We start from the raw sequence: 22784 nt of genomic DNA, 5'->3' as shown, positions 1-22784 counted from the left end.
ATACTATGCTGCTGTAAAAAAGAAGGAACTCTTACCATTTGCAACAGCATGGATGGAACTGGAGAGCATTATGCTAAGTGAAGTAAGCCAGTCAATGAAGGAAAAAAACCACATGATCTCACTCACTCATGGATAATAAAGACCATTATAAACTTCTGAACAAAAATAGATACAGAGGCAGAGCTGCCTCGAACAGACTGTCAAACTACAACGGGAAAGCCCGGGAGGGTTGAGGGGCAGGAGGGGGTGGGTAAGAGATCAACCGAAGGACTTGTTTGCATGCATATAAGCATAACCAATGGACATAAGACACTGGGGGGTAGGGGAGGCCGGGGATTGTTAAGGGCAGGAAAAAAAGGAGACATATGTAATACTCTTTGTAATACTTTAAGCAATAAAACAATTAAAAAAAAAAAAAGACAGCCGCGTCCTCAGGTCCAGCCCCTTTCCGCATGGGCTCGAGCCTCCGTACCTCTGCACTTTACTTTCGCACCTCCTCTGAGTCTCAGTGTGCTTTTCTCTTTCCTTCTAGTTGTAGAATTTCCACTCAGCCAGCCTTCCTGTAGTTCTGGATGATGTCCATTTTGTCTTTTCGTTGTATTTTTGAAGTTGTTGTGGGAGACAGCAATTTCCGGTGTTTACCTATGCCGCCATCTTGGTTTCTCCGATTTTGTTATTTTTTAATACTAACAAATAGATTCCTAATCTTTTAAGTAGTAACTACTTTAAAAAAATCACCATATCAATACATTCTTTTTTCAGGTTGCTTATGTTGTATATATAAGTAAAAAAAAAAAAACAAAACAAGTCTGAGGCAATATACAATTTGCCAAAGCTATCTGGCTATCAGTCAAGAATCCCTTTCTATTCTGCACAGCCCTGGAGGATATATTAGGACTTATTCCTATGTATTCCCCTGAAAAAGCCGTTTCCCTAACACATGGGTCATTTGCACTGAAAAATATGATTAGAATAAAGGCTGGAAACCACATCAGGTGGCTGGATGTCTCCTGCACCGTCATGAGATGCTAGGCGTTGGGATAAGTATGTACTGAGTATCTAGCATAGGGCTTGCTACTAAGTAGACGGTCACTAAATATTTGTTGAATAATTGATGCCCATTTAACAAATTTTCTTCAACTGTTGAGAACTCCAAACCTTATGCAGGGCAAAATGTCTTTTTATTTTAACTCTAGTCTATGCCTGCAATGGGATTTATGAAAAGTGCCATCTCTATATCTGAGGATGAAACTTGGAAGAGAATACGAACATTGCTATCTCCAACCTTCACCAGTGGAAAGCTCAAGGAGGTAAGAGTATAAGAGAATATTTAATTTGAAATTTAAAGAATGCATCTGGGGACTGGAAGAAAGTAAGATCGTTTCTTTCCAAGGGTAGCCTGCTGAATTTGAGCTTCCTAATAATGGTCTTTTATCTTTATATCCTAGAAGTGACAATATAAGATTCATTATAAGATATCACTTACTGCTCCATGCTTGAGAAAGCCAGGTCTTCTAGTACTCGAGACTTCCCACTTAACTGCGGGTGTTGTTGTATTTTGTGTCTAGATGTTCCCCATCATTGGCCAGTATGCAGATGGGTTGGTCAGCAACCTGAGGAAGGAAGCAGAGAAAGGCAAGCCCATCCCCTTGAAAGAGTAAGTAGGAGGCCAGCTGCTGGGATTTGGAGCTGGTCCTCAAGACATGCTCCCCACCCCGCCCTGCCCCCAGCCTCCTGCCAGAGCCCAATTCCCACTGAATTACTGTAATGACCAGAAAGAAGTAAGTGTGTGGTGTTAGAACTCCAATGGGCTACCCAAGAGGATGTGGCTCCTCCAAAAAGCAGAGCAGCCAGGAGAGAAAGATCTTCTCCTGTGTATATGAACCAGGATTAATTTGTCTGTTTACTTGTCACCTTGGATATTCTTGAAGACAAAAATACATAGTTTAGAAAGTAGAATCATGATTGTACCAAAGTTTTCAGTGTAGAGGATGTGAAATACTGGCAGGGGAAGGCACTGGTATGTATTAGTGAGCAGTGGGTGGAGCAGGGAAGTTACAATGTGGAACTTGGAACAACTTCATGATTTTGGTGAGGATACCAGCAAAATATGAAATATTAAACCTTCCCACCACTTCTCCTTTCTTTAGTCTCAAATTAAAGAAGGTCCTGTATAGACTATGGGTAGGAGAGCATGTCATTTATTGTCTAAATTAAGATATGTTTAACTATGCAGGAACAACACAGGTAAAGTGGGACTGATCTGGGGAAACTGGGGACATATGATCACTTACCTATGGGATTCCCTCAAATTGATTTTGGGGTGATTTTTAAAATTATTTCTTAAACCAGAAACATTCTTAGTTCTTACATTTTACAGAAATGCATGTGCCCTAAAGGCAACTTGAGATACTGGACTTGAGGACAGTGGGTCTTTCAGGAGCTTTAGCAGGAGTGCAGAGAAGGAGCGATGGCATTCCTGGCAACTCAGACCAGGGTGCTGCTGTTCTGTCATGTGCTGAAGCAGAATCAGCTCTGAGTATAGACACTGTGGTGAGGCAAGACCCAGATCAATGTCACCTTTCTTGACTCCACTGGGAAGAGTCATTACCTACCCTTGGTCCTGCTCAAGCACAGTATGGCTACTATTGTCCAGACTCAAAACACACTAGTGTAATTTGCCTGATTATGGGTCTCCTTCCCTCTGACTGATCTCTTATTGCTCACAGGTGGGTCTAACTTGCCTTGGTGTCCCCAGAACCCAGCTCAGGGCCAGCTGTATCACTGGCATCTGATAAACACCTCATGATTGACTGTGACAGGAGCATAGATTCTTTAGATGATCCAGCAGATGGTTTTGACAGTTGTGTGGCTCTTTACCTGTCTTTGCCTGGGCATATGAATTTACGTGTCCTTCCTATTGTATGCGTTGGTAAGGATAGTAAAGAGGTGCTGATTTTAATTTTCTATGTCTTTATTTCTCTACTCAGTGTGTTTGGGGCCTACAGCATGGATGTGATTACTGGCACATCATTTGGAGTGAACATCGACTCCCTGAACAACCCACAAGATCCCTTCGTGGAAAATATCAAGAAGCTCTTAAAATTTAATTTACTTGACCCATTCATTTTCTGCCTAAGTATGTGGACTACTGTATTTTTTTTCTTTCTCCCTCATGTCTTCCCTCTTTTCACCACCTTTCTCTCTCTCTCTCTCTCTCTCTCTCTCTCTCTCTCTCTCTCCCTCTCTCTCTCAGCTCATTTGAGATATCATTCACATACTATATAATTCAGCCATTTAAAATGTACAATTCTATCATTTTTACAACCTAGTGTCTGTCAACAGATAAATGAATAAAAAATCTGGCATATATAGATAGATGATAGATAGATAGATAGATAGATAGATAGATAGATAGATAGATAGATAGATAGATAGATAATAGATAGAATGGATATTATTCAGCCATAAAAAGGAAGAAAATCTTGCCATTTGCAACAAGATGGATGGACTTTGAGGGCATTATGCTAAGTGAAATGAGAAAGACAAATACTGTAGGATCTCACTTATATGTGGGATCTAAAAAAATACCCAAACTCAGAAAAATAAGAAATGATTTGTGGTTATCAGAGGCAGAGTTTGAGGGTGGGAGTTTTCGTTGAAGGTGCTCAAAAGATACAAACTCTCAGTTATAAGATAAACAAGAGTCTAGATTCTTAAAGTTCTAATCACACAGAAAGAAAAATATTTTTAACTATGTACAGTGATTTATGTTAACTAAACTTATTATGGTCATTATTCCATAATATATGTATATCTAGTCATTATGCTGTATACCTTAAACTATGTCAATTATAACTCAATGAAATGGAAAAATTGTTTTTAGTACATTCAGAGATATGTGTAGCCATCATTATATTACCTAGAACAATAGAGGCCCGGTGCACGACATTTGTGCACTGGGCGGGGCATCCCTCAGCCCGGCCTGTGCCCTCTCACAGTCCAGGACCCTTAGGGAGATATATGCCTGCCACGGAGGTGGGAGAGGCTCCCACCACTGCCGCTGCACACGCCAGCCGTGAGCCCAGCTTCTGGCTGAGCTGTGCTCCCCCTGTGGGAGCACACTGACCACCAGGGGGGCAGCTCCTGCATTGAGTGTCCCCCCTGGTGGTCAGTGCATGTCATAGTGACTGGTCATTCCGCCATTCAGTCAATTTGCAGACAGTAGGTCCTTGGGTCACATTGGAGATCCGTTCCAACTGCGTGAAGTAATGTGATTTTCGCTCTAAGTTGGAACCCACCTACATAAGCACCTATGTCACTCACATACCCAGCAGCAATTAAGTGAAACAGTAAAAAAAAATTTAAAAGAAAGATAACAATTCCTGACCTTTACTTGTGGTAAATAAATAATAAAAAACATAAAGCACATATGCACAAAAATGATGGAACTTTTTTTTAAATAAATAAATGGGAGATGGCAATGTAACCACAAAACAACATATGTCGAGTCCAACATAACCCGAGGACTGTCTGCATTAGGGTTTTATTATATAGGATTTTTGTCAACTTAGATATATGGTACTTTTTAACATTAACATTCCACTCCCTTTAGCTCAAAGCAACCTCTAATCTACTTTCTGTCTCTGTAAATTTGCCTATGCTGGACACTTCATATAAATAGAATCACATATGTGGATTTTTGTTGCTGGCTTTTAAAAATTTAGTATAATGTCTTCAAGGTTCATCCATGTTGTAGTATGTATCAGTATTTTATATTTATTATGACCCAATAATATTCCATTGTATGAACATTATGTTTATTCATTCATCAGTTAATGAACATTTTGGTTGTTTCTACCTTTTGGCTCTTGTGAATAATGTTGTTGTAAACATTCTGTACACTTTTTTTGTGATTACCTATTTCAATTTTGGGGGGTTTCATTTGGTTTTAATTCAGGGGTGGAATTGCTAAATACTATATTAATCTGTGTTTACCTTATCAAGGACCTGCTAAACTTTATTCTACAGTAGTGACACCATTTTACATCCCCATCAGTAATGTATGAAGGTTTGAATTTCTCCACACCCTCACCAACACTTGGTTGACATTTTTCTATCTTTTTTATTATGACCATTCTAGTGGGTATGAATTGGTATCTCATTGTGGTTTTTATTTGGATTTCTCTAATGACTAATGATTTTGATATATTTGTTGGCCATTTTTGTATCTTCTTTAGATAAATTTCTATTCAAATGTTTTGCCCATTTACATTTGAGTTGTTTGTCTTTTTGTTGTTGAGTTATAAGAATTCTTTATATATTCTAGATAAAAATTTCTTATTAGATATATGAGTTCAGAATTTTTCTCCTATTCTGTAGGTGTCTTTTCTTCTCCTTGATAGAGTCCTTTGAAGCACAAAATTTTTCATTTTGATGATCTTTAATTTATGTATTTTTTATTTTATTGCCTGAGGTTTTGGTGTCATGTATAAGATCCATTGTCAAAAAAAAAAGATCCATTATCAAATATGTCATAAATAGTTATCACTTGGGCCAGGGATTAAACCTGCAATCGAGGTACATGCCCTTGACCAGGAATCAAACCCATAAGCCTTTGGTCTGAGGGCCCACGCACTAACCACTGAGAAAAACTGGCCAGGGCATATCTATTTCTTTTTGAGTTAGTTTCTATAGTTGTGTCTTTCTAGAAATTTGTCCATTTTATCTAAGTTATCTTATTTATTGGCATACAGTTGTTTATAATATCCCCTTATAGTTTTTTAATTTTTTAATGTCAGTAATAATCTCCCCTTTTTCATTTCTGATGCCAGAAGTTTGGATCTTTTTTTTTCTTGGTCAATTTACCTAAATGTCTTCCAAGAATCATCTTTTGATTTCATTAATCTTCGCTATTGTTTTTTATTCTTTATTGTATTAGTTTCTTTCTTATCTGTATCATTGCTTCCTCCTGCTTGCTTTTGGTTTTGTTTGCTCTTTTTTTCAGTGTGTTAAGGAGAAAAGTTTGGTTATTGATTTGAGATCATTGTTCTCTTTAAATGTAGACATTTATAGCCATAAAGTTCTCTCTGAGCGCTGCTTTTGCTACATCCATGAATTTTGGCATGCTTTCTCTTAATTTTTATTTATCTCAAAGTATTTCCTAATTGCCCTTTAGATTTTTGTAGGACCCATGGGTTATTTAGAAGGGTATTTTTAAATTTCCACATAGCCAGGTTGCGTTGGTGGTATAGTGGTGAGCATAGCTGCCTTCCACATAGTAGTGAGTTTCCCAATTTTCTTTGTTATAAATTTCTAATTTCATTCCATTATGGTTGAAAGACATACTCTGTATTATTTCTATCCTAGCTACAAATTCATTTTTTCAAAATATACTTTTGTTAATATTTATATTATTATACAATGCACATTTCCTATAAAATTTTCAGAATTGTTTTAAAAGACAAAGAAGAAACAAGACTCACCTATAATTAAACTCTCAGATACAATCATTGTTGACATTTTAGTGTCTAGTGTTCCACTGTGTTCAGGCATGTGTATCTGACTACTATTTCTAGAATGGGGTGATTAATTAAATAAATCAGACTCTGCTCTGATTTAGATAAAAGACAAAGCCATTCAGGGATGTAATCCTGTTTCTTTAGTCATCCAAAAGATGGGAAGGGGCCATGATCTCACTGCTATAGTGATGGCCCGTCTGTGTGGACTTGCCCTTGCGCAGCCTCGGTCTTGGAAGTCTGAGCAAAGGGCAGAGAGGGACTGGCTCCTGGTTGAGAAGCCTGGTGTCTTTTACTCTCCTCATTGGTAGAGAAAATTATAATTGCTCCCGGTACATTTTGTATTTTCATTGTGCTTTCTTTTTTCTTGCAGCACTCTTTCCATTCCTTGGCCCAGTTTTTGAAGCATTTAATATTTTTATATTCCCAAAAAGTGTGACTGATTTTTTCAAAAAATCTGTAAAAAGAATGAAAGAAAATCGCCTCCAAGATAAACAAAAGGTAAAATCTGGTGGTGGTTACATGAGTGTGTTCATGCTTTGATAATTTATTGAGCTGGATACTTATGATTTGTGCACCTCTCTTTTTTTAGGTAGATAGAGAACTCTAGGTTTACAGGAGGAAAGTTCTAACATTTTGTGGGGAATGAAGAAGGTGGAGGTTAGGAAAGGAAATAAAAAATGAGTCAGAGAGACACTGTCTAAAATGTAATATAATAATAGGCACAAAGGTCAGTATATCACTGCATGAATATTATTGAGATGAAAAGTTTTCCACTGCCCTTCAATAAATTATCAAAGTATAAAAGTTGCTGTTTAAAATTTGTTTTCCTGGTATAATTCCCCAGAGTTAAAATTGGCAAAGAATCACATCAATTCCAAGCCTCTTATTTTACACATTCTGCAGTGGAAGTTCCCATCAGGCCCCTGGGGGAGTGTACTCTACGTTAAACTGAAGCCTGCTCAGAGACTGGAGAGGGCAGTAGTCTTCTCTGGGCATTGAGGTTGCAAGCTGGCTAACCCAGCTTTGCCTTCATGGGCCTGGAGGCCAGCACAAGAATGTCTGCAGGCCATGGGGATAGGGCTGGGTACCCCAGAATTGCACTGAACGTTGTGGAGAGTTCTGAGATGGTGGCACTTGAAGCTGCTCACAGAAAAAATTGCCAATGAACTCTTCAAATATTAGGAGATTCATCTATGTGGCCATTCATTAAGAATTAAGCCTAGAGAGAAAGGTTTGAGGTCAGGGACATTTTTGTGAGCATGTAGGCATGACAGGAGAGGGAGCAGGTAATTCTTCGGCTATGTTCAAAAGTAAAAGAAGCTGAAGATCAGAGAGAGTGAGGACCAAAAGGCAGCTGGGCATGATGGCTGGATCTTTCTCAGGTAAACACCCTGCTCTCCAAGATTTGTAGCTGGATGTTTTTATTCATTGATAACTCAAGCAACACTAGGCACACTTCTGGACTTAAAGGGGCCATCTTATCAGGAAAGAAATTTAGTATTGCACTTTTTTGTTGTTGTTAATCCTCACCTGAGGATATTTTTCCACTGATTTTTAGGGAGAGAGGAAAGGAGAGGGAAAGACAGAAAAACATCGATGTGAGAAAAACACATTGATTGGTTGCCTCTTGCACAAGCCCGGACCAGGGCCTGGGCTGGAGAGGAACCTGCAACCAAATTATGTGCCCTTGGCCAGAATCAAACTCAGGACCCTTTGATCTGCAGGCCGACACTCTATGTACTGAGCCAAACCGGCTAGGGCTAGTATTGTACTCTTGATTTATTCTAACATTGAATTTTTTCCTTCTGCTTCCAGCACCGAGTGGATTTACTTCAGCTGATGATTAACTCTCAGAATTCCAAAGAAACAGACTCCCATAAAGGTAAACAAGGCATGCTTCAGAGGGCCAGTGATGGGAGGCTCAGAGGTAGTTGACAACCTTAACTTGGAACACTTGGTTAAAATTGTGTTTTATTTTTCATTTGTAATTAATAAGGAACTTGTGGGGAAGCCTTTGAGACTAAGTAAATATTCTGTTCCTCTTCAAACTTTCACCTACTAGTTTTATCATCTATGGATGGTTTTTGACTAGTCATTATTACTATGATGGTTGCAAAATTATGACTTTCTAATTCCATCATTTCTTCTACATTTATGAATTGACTAGAGGCCTGGTGCACAAAATTCATGCATGGGTAGGGTCCCTAGGCCTGGCCAGAGATCAGGGCTGATCCGGGGCCTTACTTCCCGGCCCCTCCCACTGTCCTCATCCATAGGTGTACGATTTTTGTCCAGTCTCTTCCTGCACCCTCACACCCCTTTTCCCCCAAGAACTGTCAGTCCACTCCCTTTCTATGCCCCTGGTTCTATTATATTCACCAGTTTACTCTGTTCATCAGATTTTTTATTCACTTGATTTTTAGATTCACTTGTTGATAGATATGTACTTGCTGTTCATAATTTTTATCTTTACCTTTTTCTTCTTCCTCTTCTTAAAGAATACCTTTCAGCATTTCATATAATACTGGTTTGGTGGTGATGAACTCCTTAGCTTTTTCTTATCTGTGAAGCTCTTTATCTGACCTTCAATTCTGAATGATAGCTTTGCTGGGTAGAGTAACCTTGGTTGTAGGTTCTTGCTATTCATCACTTTGAATATTTCTTGCCACTCCCTTCTGGCCTGCAAAGTTTCTGTTGAGAAATCAGCTGACAGTTGTATGGGCACTCCCTTGTAGGTAACTGACTGTCTTTCTCTTGCTGCTTTTAGGATACTCTCTTTGTCTTTTGCTCTTGGCATTTTAATGATGATGTGTCTTGGTGTGGTCCTCTTTGGATTCCTTTTGTTTGGGGTTCTCTGCGCTTCCTGGACTTGTAAGTCTATTTCTTTCACCAGGTAGGGGAAGTTTTCTGTCATTATTTCTTCAAATAGGTTTTCAATATCTTGCTCTCTCTCTTCTTCTGGCACCCCTATAATTCGGATGTTGGTATGCTTGAAGCTGTCCCAGAGGCTCCTTACACTATCTTTGTATTTTTGGATTTTTTTTTTTCATTTTGCTTCTCTGGTTGGGTGTTTATTGCTTCTTCGTATTTCAAGTCTTTGACTTGATTCTTGCGATCCTCTAGTCTGCTGTTGAAACTCTGCATAATATCCTTTAATTCAGTCAGTGTATGCTTAATTTCTAGTTGGTCCTTTTTCATAACCTCGAGGGTCTCACTAGATTTCTTGAGGGTCTCACCACATTTATTGGCGGTCTCACCAGTCTTTTTGAGGGTCTTACTAAATTTATCAGCAGTTTCTAGAAAGTTCTTGAAAAAACTTAAAAGTGTGGTTTTGAACTCTATATCCAGTCGTTTGCTTTCCTCCATTTCTGTCATTTGTGTCCTGTTTCTTTGTCTCCACATTTTTTATGCTTCCCTTTGTTGGTAGAGTGGCTTTGTGTGCTAGGTGTCCTATAGGGCCCAGTGGCTCAGCCTCCCCAATTACCTGAGGTGGACACTCTTGGTGCACCCCCTTGTGGGCTTTGTGCACAGTCTTGTTGTAGTTAAGCCTTGATTATTGTAGGTATCACTGGGAGGAATTGACCTCCAGGCCAATTGGCATGAGAATCAGCTGTGTCTGCAGTGGGAGAACTTCTGTGCTGGAGACACCCCTCCAGAGCAAGACTTGCTTCAGTGGGGCTTTGGTGCTCACTGAGTCTGTCCCCTGATTGTGTCCTTATGGATCTGGGGAGCTGCAATCTGGATGGTCCCACTCTGACCACTGGGCACACTGGCTCCTGGGTCTCTAAGGAGGTGCTACTCTAGCCTCTTCCTGAGGCTACCCAGCAGGAGCCAGCTGCAGTTTGTTAGGTAATTTTCAGATTGCAAAGGGCCAGGCCTTTCATATGCAAAAGCCTTCGTGCACGGCTTGGGCGGGGCAGGGTCCCAGGGGATCAACAAGGTGGGGCAAGCAGCTATGGCTGCCCTTAGAGGCCCCGCTTCTCAGTGTCTGGGCAATCTCCGAGAGAAAGCTGCCCTCGAGTTCCAACCGATGCCAGACAGTCCAGTTTCTCCCGTATGAGTCTGTGTCCCCAGAGACTTGCCTGGAACTGGAGCTCAGAGCTTGAGACTCCCTCCCGATTGAAAAAGACAACCGTGTCCTCAGCCGCCAGCCCTCTCTGCATGTGCCTCAGTACCTCTGTACTTTACTTCTGCACCTCTTCTGAGTCTCAGTATGCTTTTCTCTTTCCTTCTAGTTGTAGAATTTCCACTCAGCCAGCCTTCCTGTGGTTCTGGATGATGTCCGTTCCATCTTTTAGTTGTATTCTTGAAGTGGTTGTGCTAAGCAGCAATCTCCGGTGTATACCTATGCCGCCATCTTGGGGTTTTTTTGCTACTCACATCACATCTTTTGACAGCTCATACTGTGATTCAGTAGTTTTTGTATGGGATTAAAATTCTGCATTTCTAATGATCTTCCAGATACTGCTGATGATGCTGGTCTATGGACAATACTTAGAGTAACCATATTTTATGTGTAGCCCAGTATCATTCTCTTAAGTTTCTGCAAACATTTTTGAATGAAAGATCCTTTAATTTTCCCCCGCATAAGCCTTAGTGCAAAGTCTCTTAAAAATTATCCAGGGCCCTGGCCGGTTTGGCTCAGTGGATAGAGTGTCAGCTTGTAGACTGGGAGAGTCCCGGGTTTGATTCTGGTCAAGGGTGCGTGCCTGGGTTGCGGGCTTGATCCCCAGTGCGGGGCATGCAGGAGGCAGTGGATTAGTGATTCTCTCATCATTAATGTTTCTATCTCTCTCTCCCTCTCCCTTCCTCTCTGAAATCAATAAAGATATATTTTTTAAAAATATATATTTTTTAAAAATTATCCAGGTATACTTTATCTAGAATAATTTAAAATTTTCCTGGGGAGAAATCTATCCCATATTACTTGTAGCTAAAGTACTTTCAGGATTCTCCAAGGGACAGACTGATAGCAAAACGCTATGTCTTAAAATTGCACAGCTATGTTGTGGAGAGAGTGACACAACCAGAAGCAGATGGTGAAGAATAGAATAGACCTGGTGGGGGGGGGGGGGGGGGCGCAGATGAAGACATTTTTGCCTTTTTCTGGCTCTGTAACATACACATCAGAGTGCAAAACACTCCCAATTTAAGCTGAATTGTTTTTTCAATTTTTCCTATAAGGGTTTGGGAGTTTCATTTGGATTCCTCATAATCTAAATTGTGATGTTGTACATTGACCTGCTTTATAAAATATCTTTCTTCTCCTTTTAGCTCTGAGTGATCTGGAGCTTGTTGCCCAGTCTATTATCTTTCTGTTTGCCGGCTATGAGACCACTAGCAGTTCTCTTTCTTTCCTTATGTATTTGCTGGCCACTCACCCCGATGTGCAGCAGAAATTGCACAAGGAGATTGATGCAACGTTTCCCAATAAGGTGAGTGGGTGATACTTGGAGAGCGAGGGAGAAAGTAAAGCCTCATCAAGAATGCCTCCTCACCACTTTCTAGGAGAATTTTTACAAAGAATGTAAGTATCAATTATTTTACTTGTGCTATTTAGGAAGGATGTAAAAAGACAAAGACAAAAACAATCAAAGAATATAGGTAATTTTTGTTATTAGAGATATATAAGATCTTTGAAAAAAGTGTTGGTCCTGTTGTGTCAGTTATCTGTTATCACAATAATGTCAAATGAAAAAAATTTTTAAAACCTCAGTGGCAATTAACAATAGGAATTTATTGCTCAAGTGTTTGGATAATTATCTGTGTTGATATTGACTGGACTTGCTTTAGTCTGGCTCTTGGCTAAGCGACTGGGTGAATCAGCTCCACACAGGATCCACATATCTCCCATACTCTAGACAACTAGCCTGGGTATGTTCTCCTCAGGCAATGACAGAGGGAATGACCAATAAGCCCAAACATATGGGTGCCTTTCAGAACTCTGCTTGCATCACACTTAACCAATATTCCATTGATTTAAAGCATGCACCATGGCCAACCCTAGGATCATAATAGGAGGGCACAAAGTTAGATGACTAAGGGCATGGACACAGGAAGGTGTGGAAAACTGGCACTATTACTGGAATCTACCACCTTGGGTAAACTGTGCACTCTAGGAGAAGCCTGGTATACAGAAAAGAACATAGTGTAGGAAATAGAAGACATGAGTTGGAGTCCAAACTGTGGTATTGGATAGGTCTTAAGAACTCTCTGTGTCATAGGTCCTTCAAATATAAAATAAGATACATTTTAGGGTCCAACTAAATTAAAGATTATTTTTCTTCTCTGGGTAAGCCTATATTGGAGATCATTTTTTTGCAATAAGATGGAAAGTTCACTAAGAAACAGACTAGCTAAAGCATTATGTTCTCCCCTCTTAATAAGAGTAACAATGACAATAACAACACTAATAGCTAACATATACTTCTCACTATATTTGTCTGTTCTAAATGCCTTATATTTATAAATGAATTTTTTAAAAATTCTGTATTAAAAATAGAAACAGACTCATAGATAGAGAACAGACTATCAGAGGGGAAGGGGGCTTTGGGAGGCTGGGTGAAAAAGGTGAAGAGGTTAAGCAAAAAAACCTAATTCACACAGCCCTAGTCACTTTGGCTCAGTGGATAGAGTTTCGGCCCTCAGACTAAAGGGTTCTGCGTTTGATTCTTGTCAAGGGCACATACCTTGGTTGCAGGCTGGACCATTGCCATGATGTGGAAGCAACCAATCCATGTGTCTCTCTCACATTGATGTTTCTCTGTGTGTGCCTTTCCCCCTCCCTTCCACTCTCTCTAAAAATCAATGGAAAAATATCCTCAGGTGAGAATTAACAAAAAACAAGAAACTCATAGACACAGACAATAGCATGATGATTACTAGAGGAGAATAGGCGTTGGCAGAAGTAGAAGAGAGTATGGGGCGGGGCGGTGGGGATAAATGGTGATGAAAGAGACTTGATTTGGGGTGGTGAACATACAATACAATACACAGATGGAATATTAGAGTATTGTAACTGAACCTATATAATTTTATTAACCAATGTCACCCCGATAAATTCAATTTTAAAAAGTGATACATTAGTCAGAATAGGCTAAATTTGCCACAACTACAGATTAGCCCTCTATTCTCAGTGGATTTACATTGCAAAGGATTATTTCCAACTCACATTAACATGTCCAACATGGATTGTTAATGAAGGATGGGAGTGGGACTTTGTGCTCCATAGTTACTCAGAAATATAAGCTAAAAAGGACCCATTTTCTTGTAGCTGCACTTTCTGGAGCACAGGGCCTTTATCTTGGTTGGGGAATAAAGAAGTAGAGTGTTGCTCACTGGATTTTCAAGTGTTTTGACTCTGAACTGACATATGTCACCTCAGCTCATAGCCCATTCTCAAAGCTGGTTCCCTCTAGCTTTTAGTGGGCTGGGGGATGTGGAGACCACATGGATATTGGGTGAGCAGTGATGTCTCTACCAAACAACCCTATGAAGTGTCAACTCTAAATATCTCCATGCAGCCGAACCGGTTTGGCTCAGTGGATGGAGCGTCGGCCTGCGGACTGAGGGGTCCCAGGTTCGATTCCGGTCAAGGGCATGTACCTTGGTTGCGGGCACATCCCCAGTGGGGGGCGTGCAGGAGGCAGCTGATCGATCTCTCTCATCGATGTTTCTAACTCTCTATCCCTCTTCCTTCTTCTCTGTGGAGGATCAATAAAATATATTTTAAAAATAAATAAATAAATAAATAAATAAATAAATAAATAAATAAATAAATATCTCCATGCAACATATCAGAAAACTGAGAGGTGAAATAATTTTCATACACTAGTCATATAGCTAGTGGTGAAGAAGCCTGAACCTCTACAGTATTGCCTCTTCAATATAACACCAAGTGATACCCACATATTGCCCACACTGTTTTCAGATATCTGACAAAACTGGAACTCTTTGTGGTAGGAAGAGACTGGCCTCTGGGGCTGGAGAGGCTTGTATGAGATCTTCACAGCTTACAGTCAAACCCTGAACAACAACTAGGAGACTGTTCCAGCAAGGCAGCATGAGGCTGAGTGGGGTTCCACCTCTTTACAACTTCTGCTAGAATGAAATTGTGTGCCCTGCTTTCATTCTTTTCAGTCATACCCTTCTTTTGCTATACGTACAGAGTTTTGTTATTTATAGAGTTTCTATTTATATGGTATTTCTCTCCAAATTATATATATAATCTAAAGGCTTAGTAAGCAGGATTTTTCAACTAAACACTGTCAAGTTGGAATTTTGCTTTTTTACACATTTTCTTTCCTTTGTACAGAAGTGTGGCCTCTCTTTTGAAAACAAACAGTGACCTTACCGTATTTCAGTTAAGAATATGGGTCATAGTCTATTACTCACATGAGTTAAAAAAAAAATCACTACACGGTAATGTGAGGGATTTTGGGTCCTGTTTAAGGAGTTGTCCCCAACATCCTCCCATAGTCATAACTACTCCACACATCTCAATGGGCCATTAAGCAGGCCAAAGTACACGACAGATATTAAAATGTCTATAAATCCTAAAGTCCTTTACCCAAATAAGTTATTCTTTGGAGCTCCTAACATTTCTATAGAACTACATAGACTGAATTGAAAGTTGATCTCAAATCTCCGTTTATCAAAATCTGTTTCTTTCTTCCCAGGCAATTCCCACCTATGATGCCCTGGCACAGATGGAGTATCTTGACATGGTGATGAATGAATCCCTCAGATTATTCCCAATTGCTGGTAGACTTGAGAGGGTCTGTAAGAAGGATGTGGAAATCAATGGGGTGTTCATTCCCAAAGGGACAGTCGTGATGGTGCCAAGCTTTGTTCTTCACCTCGACCCGACGTACTGGACAGAGCCTGAGGAGTTCCGTCCTGAAAGGTACTGGACCTCTGGGAAAGGGAACCCACCCTCATCCAGGCTGGTTGGACATGTTCCGATGTCTTTTAGTATAGATGATGAATGTGTGGTTGTACAATCATTGATATGTACATTTTTCTGTTTTTACAAGAGTAATCATTGTTTGTTGACAAAATTTTACAAACTCTAGACTAGTACAAGAAAATTGTATCTGTCCATAGTACTAATATCTTGATAGGCCTCATTAGTAATGCACTGTATGTCATTATTGACATTTTCTAAGCATATATAGATATTTAAACTTAAAATAGTAATATATTTTTTATTTTGAACTGCTTACTTTATTTACCAGTAAACTATAAACAGTGTCCTTTTATATATAACCATCATATATAGGTATGCATACATATAAATATTTATGCAGATGTGACTATATGCTTATGCCATAAATTACTTAATCATTATCTGATTTCAGGAATGTAGGCCTTTTTACTTCTTTAAATTTTTCTGTGTTGTTCTCATTAGCTCTCTGAATTTACCACCAACGTTCCCACATTCTGTTTGGGTTTTTTTTCACATTGGTGGCCACATCTTTATCATTATTGGGAGAGTGCATTATGAGAACCTGAGAGGTCCTCATCCCTGATGATTTAAGCAGGCCCTTGAGGACAGAGAACACAAGTCACTGGTCTGTCTTTGGCTACAGTCCTGTGTCAGCTTCCTCCTACTCTCAAAGAAAGTGGTACTTCCAAAGAAAAGTCATCTGCTCTCCAGACACCTGAGACACACCCCCTAGGATGATCTTTAGCATATTCTTATGGAAATTCAGAGCCAAGGACTAGCTTTAGGCATAGCTTGAACTCTAGAAAGAGCTAATGTTTCGCATTTATTGTATTGATGAGCAAAATTGGAATTAACTATTGAGGGCACTAGCTGGGATCTAGGCTTTCATTAGCCCTACTATAAGATCCCTAATGGCAGGGACCTTCTCTCATTTGCCATGGTGTTCTTAGTTCTAGCTTATTGTCTACACATAGTATTTGGTGAAAGAAGAAGTTAGACATGACCAAATCCTCTGTTTTCTGGACCAAGGAGCCTCTGTGTTTCCTCCAAGCTCAACCGTTTTTTCTCCCCCCACCCCCACACCCCGTTGCTTCATGAACATGAAACCAGAGACCACTGACTGTACTGCTCTTTTGATCATTAAGTCTTCCACAGAGAGTAACCGCTTACCATGTCAGGAAATGGGTAAGGCAGTGAGAAATCCAAATGTTAAAAAATGCCTATTATGGAGAAGTTGACACACAAATATACAAAATCATTTTCTACAGATACAAGTCTACTTTTGATTCATCTATGCGTGCCCATCACATGGTTACAGCCATCAAACTATGTCTGCTGCCCCATTCACACTCCATTACTACCATCCTCCTAATTCCCATATTATTTTAAGGCATAACATCTCTAAATATTCCAATGTTCAAGAACCTTTTAAAAATACATAACCACAATGCCATGATCACTTTCCCAAATCCACATTTTCCCTTAATATAATCAAATATTGAGGAATCAAATTTGAATAAAACATAAGTCTAACCTTCAAGGAATTTATAGCCTAGTGGAACAGATAGACAAGGAAATCACAGATTATATTAGAGCAGAGGAGCATCATATGCCCATATGAGTCACCTGATTTAAGCTATTCAATGGGAGAGAGACAGAAGAGGTGAGAGGAAGGGAGGAGAGGAAAGGGGGGAGGGGAGGAAGGAAAGGGAAGGGAAGGAAAAAATAACAATGCAACTAATGAGAGATATGATTCCTACTTCCTTCCTCCATGAGCATGTGACCAACATGAGTTTGATGGAGGCAGGGACCTACTTTTTCTTCAATTAGTCTCATTTCCTACTTGCCTTTCAGAGTGTGAACATCTCAATACCCTGAATGTAATTTAGTTTTAAAGATAAATTTTCCTTTAAACAGCATTCATGTCATCTCTTCAATGATACTGTCGCTCGTATAGGGTATGGGGAATGGGAAGAATCTGTAGCTTACCATTCTTACAGCCACAGAACTATAGCAGGATCTCACTGACTGGCCCAAAGGAGTATTCTGTATACTACTTGTAGAGGAGCCTAAGAACCCCAAACATGTAGCTCTTGTGGTGTTTATGTTTCATTAATTGTTTGCATTTACTGTTATATAACCAGGTTTAGCAAGGAGAACAAGGACAGCATAAATCCTTACATATACACACCCTTTGGAAGTGGACCCAGAAACTGCATCGGCATGAGGTTCGCTCTCATGAACATGAAAATTGCTCTCGTCAGAGTTCTGCAGAACTTCTCCTTCAAACCTTGCAAAGAAACACAGGTCAGATACTTAACATGTTACCACTCTGTGTGAATAATGCTTGATTGAGAGTTTTTCTTAAACTGAGGTACATATGCATGAGTGTGCTCACTCATTGTTTAATACTTTGTTCTGTTGGACAGAGAATCTATCTGGAGTCACATGTAACCTTTAAGGTCCTGGTAGTCTGGAGTGCTAAGCCTGTGTTTTTATAGGGTGTCCCAAGTTTCATGCAAGATTTGCAATTGAATTGAATTGCAAATCTTTCGTGAATTTTGGGACACCCTATATAAATATCCAAGTATAAAGGCCATCTAGAGTCAATGTAGTTAGTGTGACATGATCAGGTAGAGTCATTTGAGAAAAGTTTAAATTTGGTTTCAAGTCCACTGGAAGGAAGGGAAAGTGCTGTGCACAGTCCTGAAGTACAATGATAACTGGGTCATGACTTTTGAACACTGCTCTTTCCCACCAGAACTTACAGAAGCTCTTGTGAGAGGGTTCTCAACCACTGGTTATACAACGTAATCAGCAGGGATCTTTTAAAAATCCTATGCTGAGGTCATCTCAGATTCTGAAATAATCCATCCTGTGTGGCTTTAAAAGCACCCGGTTTGGTTTTCATATGCAGCCAAGGCTGATTAAAGCATTTCTGCCTGAAGTAAGAACTCCTACAGTCCATGGCCATCCTGGCTACTTGAAACCTGCTTCTGGGAGCCAGGCTGCAATCAAGTTGGATTCTTTACATCCTAATATGAACTCTATGATGTTTTTCTCACTCTCTTCCCCATTCTGTTCTCATCTTTCAAGTCCTAGTTCACTCCCAAAGCCCTTCCAGGAGGCTTCCTGCCCATTTTTCCTCTGCCATGTTATTGCTACTGCAGGCTGGTATCATCACTATCCTTCCTAACCGAAAACTTCATCATTAAACCATCCAGTTTGGTACTCTGTGTTTTCTTTGTATCTAAGAATATCCTTAAGTCTAGCACCTCATTTTATTCCTTTCATAAATTCCCAATAGTGCCTTGCGGTCATTCAGGAAATGCTTAAAGAGTATTTTGCAGTTGATTTGGAGACCATGAATCCACATTTTAAATGATTTAATTTGAAAAAATTAACAAATAACATTTGTAATGTACATTTTCTACGTGTGTTGGTCTGTGTGCAGGGGAAATATATACATGCCATTTGAAATGATAAAATAGGAAGGTTTTACATTAACAGGAAGATCTGGAATCTCTCCTCTGAAGAACATAAGCAATAGTTGTCATTGAGTGATAGCAAGCAAGGCCCTATAATAAGGCTTATTTCTAGGACTTGTATATTTATTATGCAGCTCCTTTCCTTAAGTAGGCTTTCTCAGAGAAGAGGAGGAGGATGAAGATGGTTTCCATCTTATTTGTGGCTTTAGGCAGCTATGCAGTAGTCCTGTAAGTGCATACAAAGGGGGTCTTAGCCCTGAGAGGAAGTGGGCCTCTGCACACCTGTGGGGTGGGGGGGGGGGGTGCAGACACTCCCTGAAAGCTCCCAGTCTTCTCTGGCTTGTGCTTTTCACTCTCCATGACAATTTTCTTGCCCTTCAGTCAACTGAGATATGAAGGTTACTGTGTTGGTGGTTCCCCCAACATTGAGAGTGTGACTCGGTGGGAATAGAGCTAAAAAATTAGTCAAAACACTATTTAGGTCAAAACGCTATTCAGAAGTTCACTATTTACACTGGGAATCAGGAGATGTTAGAAAATAGGCACAATGCTTGACAAATACCTTTTCCCATCATGGAACTAGAAGGCTTCCACTGGGAGAAGTGACTGGACTCTTTAGAAGTGATGGATAATTCAAATAATTAAAATGTATAATATGTACTCAGGTTACCTTGCAAGTTCCAATATGCACAAAATGAATTCTGTATGGCTTTTCTAAATAGTTTTTCATAATGCCTAAGAATCTGGTTTAAACTTCAAAAATCCATTCATTTGCTTGAAATTAAAACCAAAAACAAGCACAAACCAATATGAGTTTGTCTCTGGCCAGAGATGACTGGGAGCTTTCAGGGAGTGTCTGCACCCCCCCAAGGTGTGCCAGAGGCCCACTTCCTCTCAGGGCTAAGACCCCCTTTGTATGCACTTGCAGGACTGCTGCATAGCTGCCTAAAGCCACAAATCAGATGGAAACCATCTTCATCCTCCTCCTCTTCTCTGAGAAAGCCTACTTAAGGAAAGGAGCTGCATAATAAATATACAAGTCCTAGAAATAAGCCTTATTATAGGGCCTTGCTTGCTATCACTCAATGACAACTATTGCTTATGTTCTTCAGAGGAGAGATTCCAGATCTTCCTATTAATGTAAAACCTTCCTATTTAATAGGTGCTGTAATTGATATTTTCTTGAATGAATATACTGACGAATGCTTTCACTGACCAGTCTCGAGACAGCTTACTGAATAAAGAAACAAAGATATATTATGCTAAAAGTAATTTCTATATATTGTAAAGCATTATTGTCCTCAATGTATCTCATCTGCTTTCCTTTTGGTGTTGATAGTGCTTCATTAACTGGTTCTCCTATGCTGTTTAACCTTTGCAGATTCCTGTGGAACTAGATTTTCAAGGAATTATTCAACCAAAAAACCCCATTATTTTAAAGGCTGAGTTGAGAGATGGGACTGTAAGTGGAGCCTGACTTTCCCTATGAACTTACACTTTGTTCTTCAAGGAAGTTGTATCCCCTGACACCAGAAATCTCAGTGTACTTTGTGAATAAAAAAAACAGAAATGAAGATGGGCTTAACCTACTGCACTTGATGGATGACTAGGGAGTCTGTACATTCACTTATCTTCTCAGTGTCTATACAGAGTATTACCTATTGTGTAATATAAGAGAGGTGACTAAATAAGTAGACCGAGTTTATTGGGTTCTTATAATACTATCTCCATCTATTCCCACTTAGTATCATCTACTTACTTAGTACTAATCATGAATACAAATTTCTCTATAATTTTCTCAACAAACCTTAATGAAAACAAGAATCATTATGGAAATGGCAATAATGACATTTATATCACATTTTATTTTGAATATTCTATATTGTATATTATATTGAGCAACTCAATAAACATCTCTTCATAATAGTATTGTCTAATGCTTTCATGCACAGCCAGTGACTAAATGTTTTTAACCATCACAATCACTGGTTGGGTGGGACCTTTTCAGAATTCCAATTTGATATATTAAGATAGATGAGAATAAATCCACTGTGATTTCCCCCATTATTTAGAAAGTACATTCATAATTTAATTCCGCCTTTTTTGGAGCACATATTTTTGTAAGACTCAGCTGAGGCACTTATTATTTTATTATTAGTTTTGATTTAATGTTTTATCTCATCTCCATTGATAACTCTGGAAAATAGGAAACATGTTTTCTTATATTCTTTGTATGTCATCCTCAAGTCCCAACCCTCTTAACACAATGAACATGGAATAAAAGATAGTTGATTGGTCAATTGATTGGGTAGAAAGGCTACAAGCATTCGTCAGTTTCAGAAGTGCACAGGTTTCTTCCTTTTCCATCTCTATCTCTCTCCTGCTGTTTCCTTCCCCTCACTTTACTTCCTTCTTTTCCCTTTCCTTCCCTTGCCTCCCCTTCCCTTTCCTTTTTTTTCTTTCTGGATAATTCGGTCCGAAAGCCAAAAGGTTCAGCACAGCATTATTGGCAGACACACATTGCAGGGCAGGGGTGGGGCAGGGGCAGGGAAGGGAGTCACAGTGGCTCTAACTAGGAGGCTGAGTAGGGTGGAAGGGTATCCACATGGAGGGAATCCTGGTGTGGGTGTGGGAACCCAAACAAGGTGGGAATTGTGTCCATGCAGAGAGGTACCCTGGCGAAAGCATCCAGAGCCTAAATAGGGTGTGGAGAATCCGAGTAGGATGAAGAAAGCATCCATTAGTGCAAAGGGATGGAACAAGGATTTATTATATCAAGGAGGATTGATCAGACAAATAAACATATTAAAGATAATGAAATCCACATTTCTCACTGTTAGAGAAGAGAGTCACTGATTCAGAAGGAGAGAAAAACAGAATGTACCCTGTGGACTCAGAGATTGAAACTGAATGTATTATGTAAGTGTGTACTTTTCTATATAGACTAGAGGCCCAGTGCACATATTTGTGCACCAGTGGGGTCCCTCAGCCTGGCCTGTGGAATCAGGCTGAAACCAGCTCTCTGACATCCCCCAAGGGGTCCCAGATTGCAAGAGGGTGCAGACCAGGCTGAGGGACCCCGCCGGTGCACGATTGGGGCTGGGGAGGGATGTGGGAGGTTGGCCAGCAGGGAGGGACTGTGGGAAGGCTCCAGGGCATGTCCAGCCCATCTCGTTCAGTCTCGATCGGCCAGACCCCAGCAGCAAGCTAACCTACCAGTCAGAGCATCTGGCCCCTGGTGGTCAGTGCACATCATAGCAAGTGTTGAGTGGCTTTAGCATATCATTGGCATATTTCCTTTGTTTGGTTTAATGGATGACCGGACACTTAGCATATTAGGCTTTTATTATATAGGATAGATGATAGATAAATAGCTATGAAGATAAATAGATATAAAGAGATAGATAGATGATAGATAGATAGATAGATAGATAGATAGATAGATAGATAGATATTTGCGCATATGTTATAGAAAACACACGGGCAGAGTTTAGAAACTTTATAGTAATGAGCACACCTTGTGCCCTGATCTTGACTTATAAATACAATTTTCCACCTCAAGGGACCCAGGCTCCTTAGAGCAGTGGTTCTCAACCTTGGCTGCACATTAGAATCACCTGGGAATCTTTTTAAAATCCCAATTTCTGGGCCTCATCCTCCGGAAATTCTGTTTCTTTGTTACTAAGTGTGGAGGCCCCACCCCATAACAAAGAACAGAATTTCCGGAGTAGGAGGCCCAGAAATCGGGATTTTAAAAAGATTCCCAGGTGATTCTAATGTGCAGCCAAGGTTGAGAACCACTGCCTTAGAGAAATGGCTGACTTGGGG

The 22784-nt window shown here is 39.9% G+C and overlaps 1 protein-coding gene across 1 annotated transcript; it reads left to right on the top strand.

Annotated features, from left to right (window-relative positions):
• Nucleotides 1-1208: 1208 nt before the first annotated feature.
• On the top strand, nt 1209-20799 carry LOC111827801 (cytochrome P450 3A12-like). The gene is made up of 9 exons (XM_023761936.1): nt 1209-1310; nt 1569-1657; nt 2991-3139; nt 6892-7019; nt 8337-8403; nt 11796-11956; nt 15200-15426; nt 17613-17775; nt 20338-20799. Exons 1-9 carry the CDS (start codon nt 1209-1211, stop codon nt 20431-20433), a joined length of 1182 nt encoding a protein of 393 aa, XP_023617704.1. The 3' UTR covers nt 20434-20799.
• The last annotated feature ends 1985 nt before the right edge of the window (nt 20800-22784 follow it).

Source organism: Myotis lucifugus, unplaced genomic scaffold (assembly GCF_000147115.1).
Source record: "Myotis lucifugus unplaced genomic scaffold, Myoluc2.0 scaffold_0, whole genome shotgun sequence".
In the NCBI taxonomy this organism is placed as follows: domain Eukaryota; kingdom Metazoa; phylum Chordata; class Mammalia; order Chiroptera; family Vespertilionidae; genus Myotis; species Myotis lucifugus.
The sequence above is the reverse complement of the archived record's forward strand: the minus strand, read 5'-3'. Positions and strand labels throughout refer to the sequence as shown.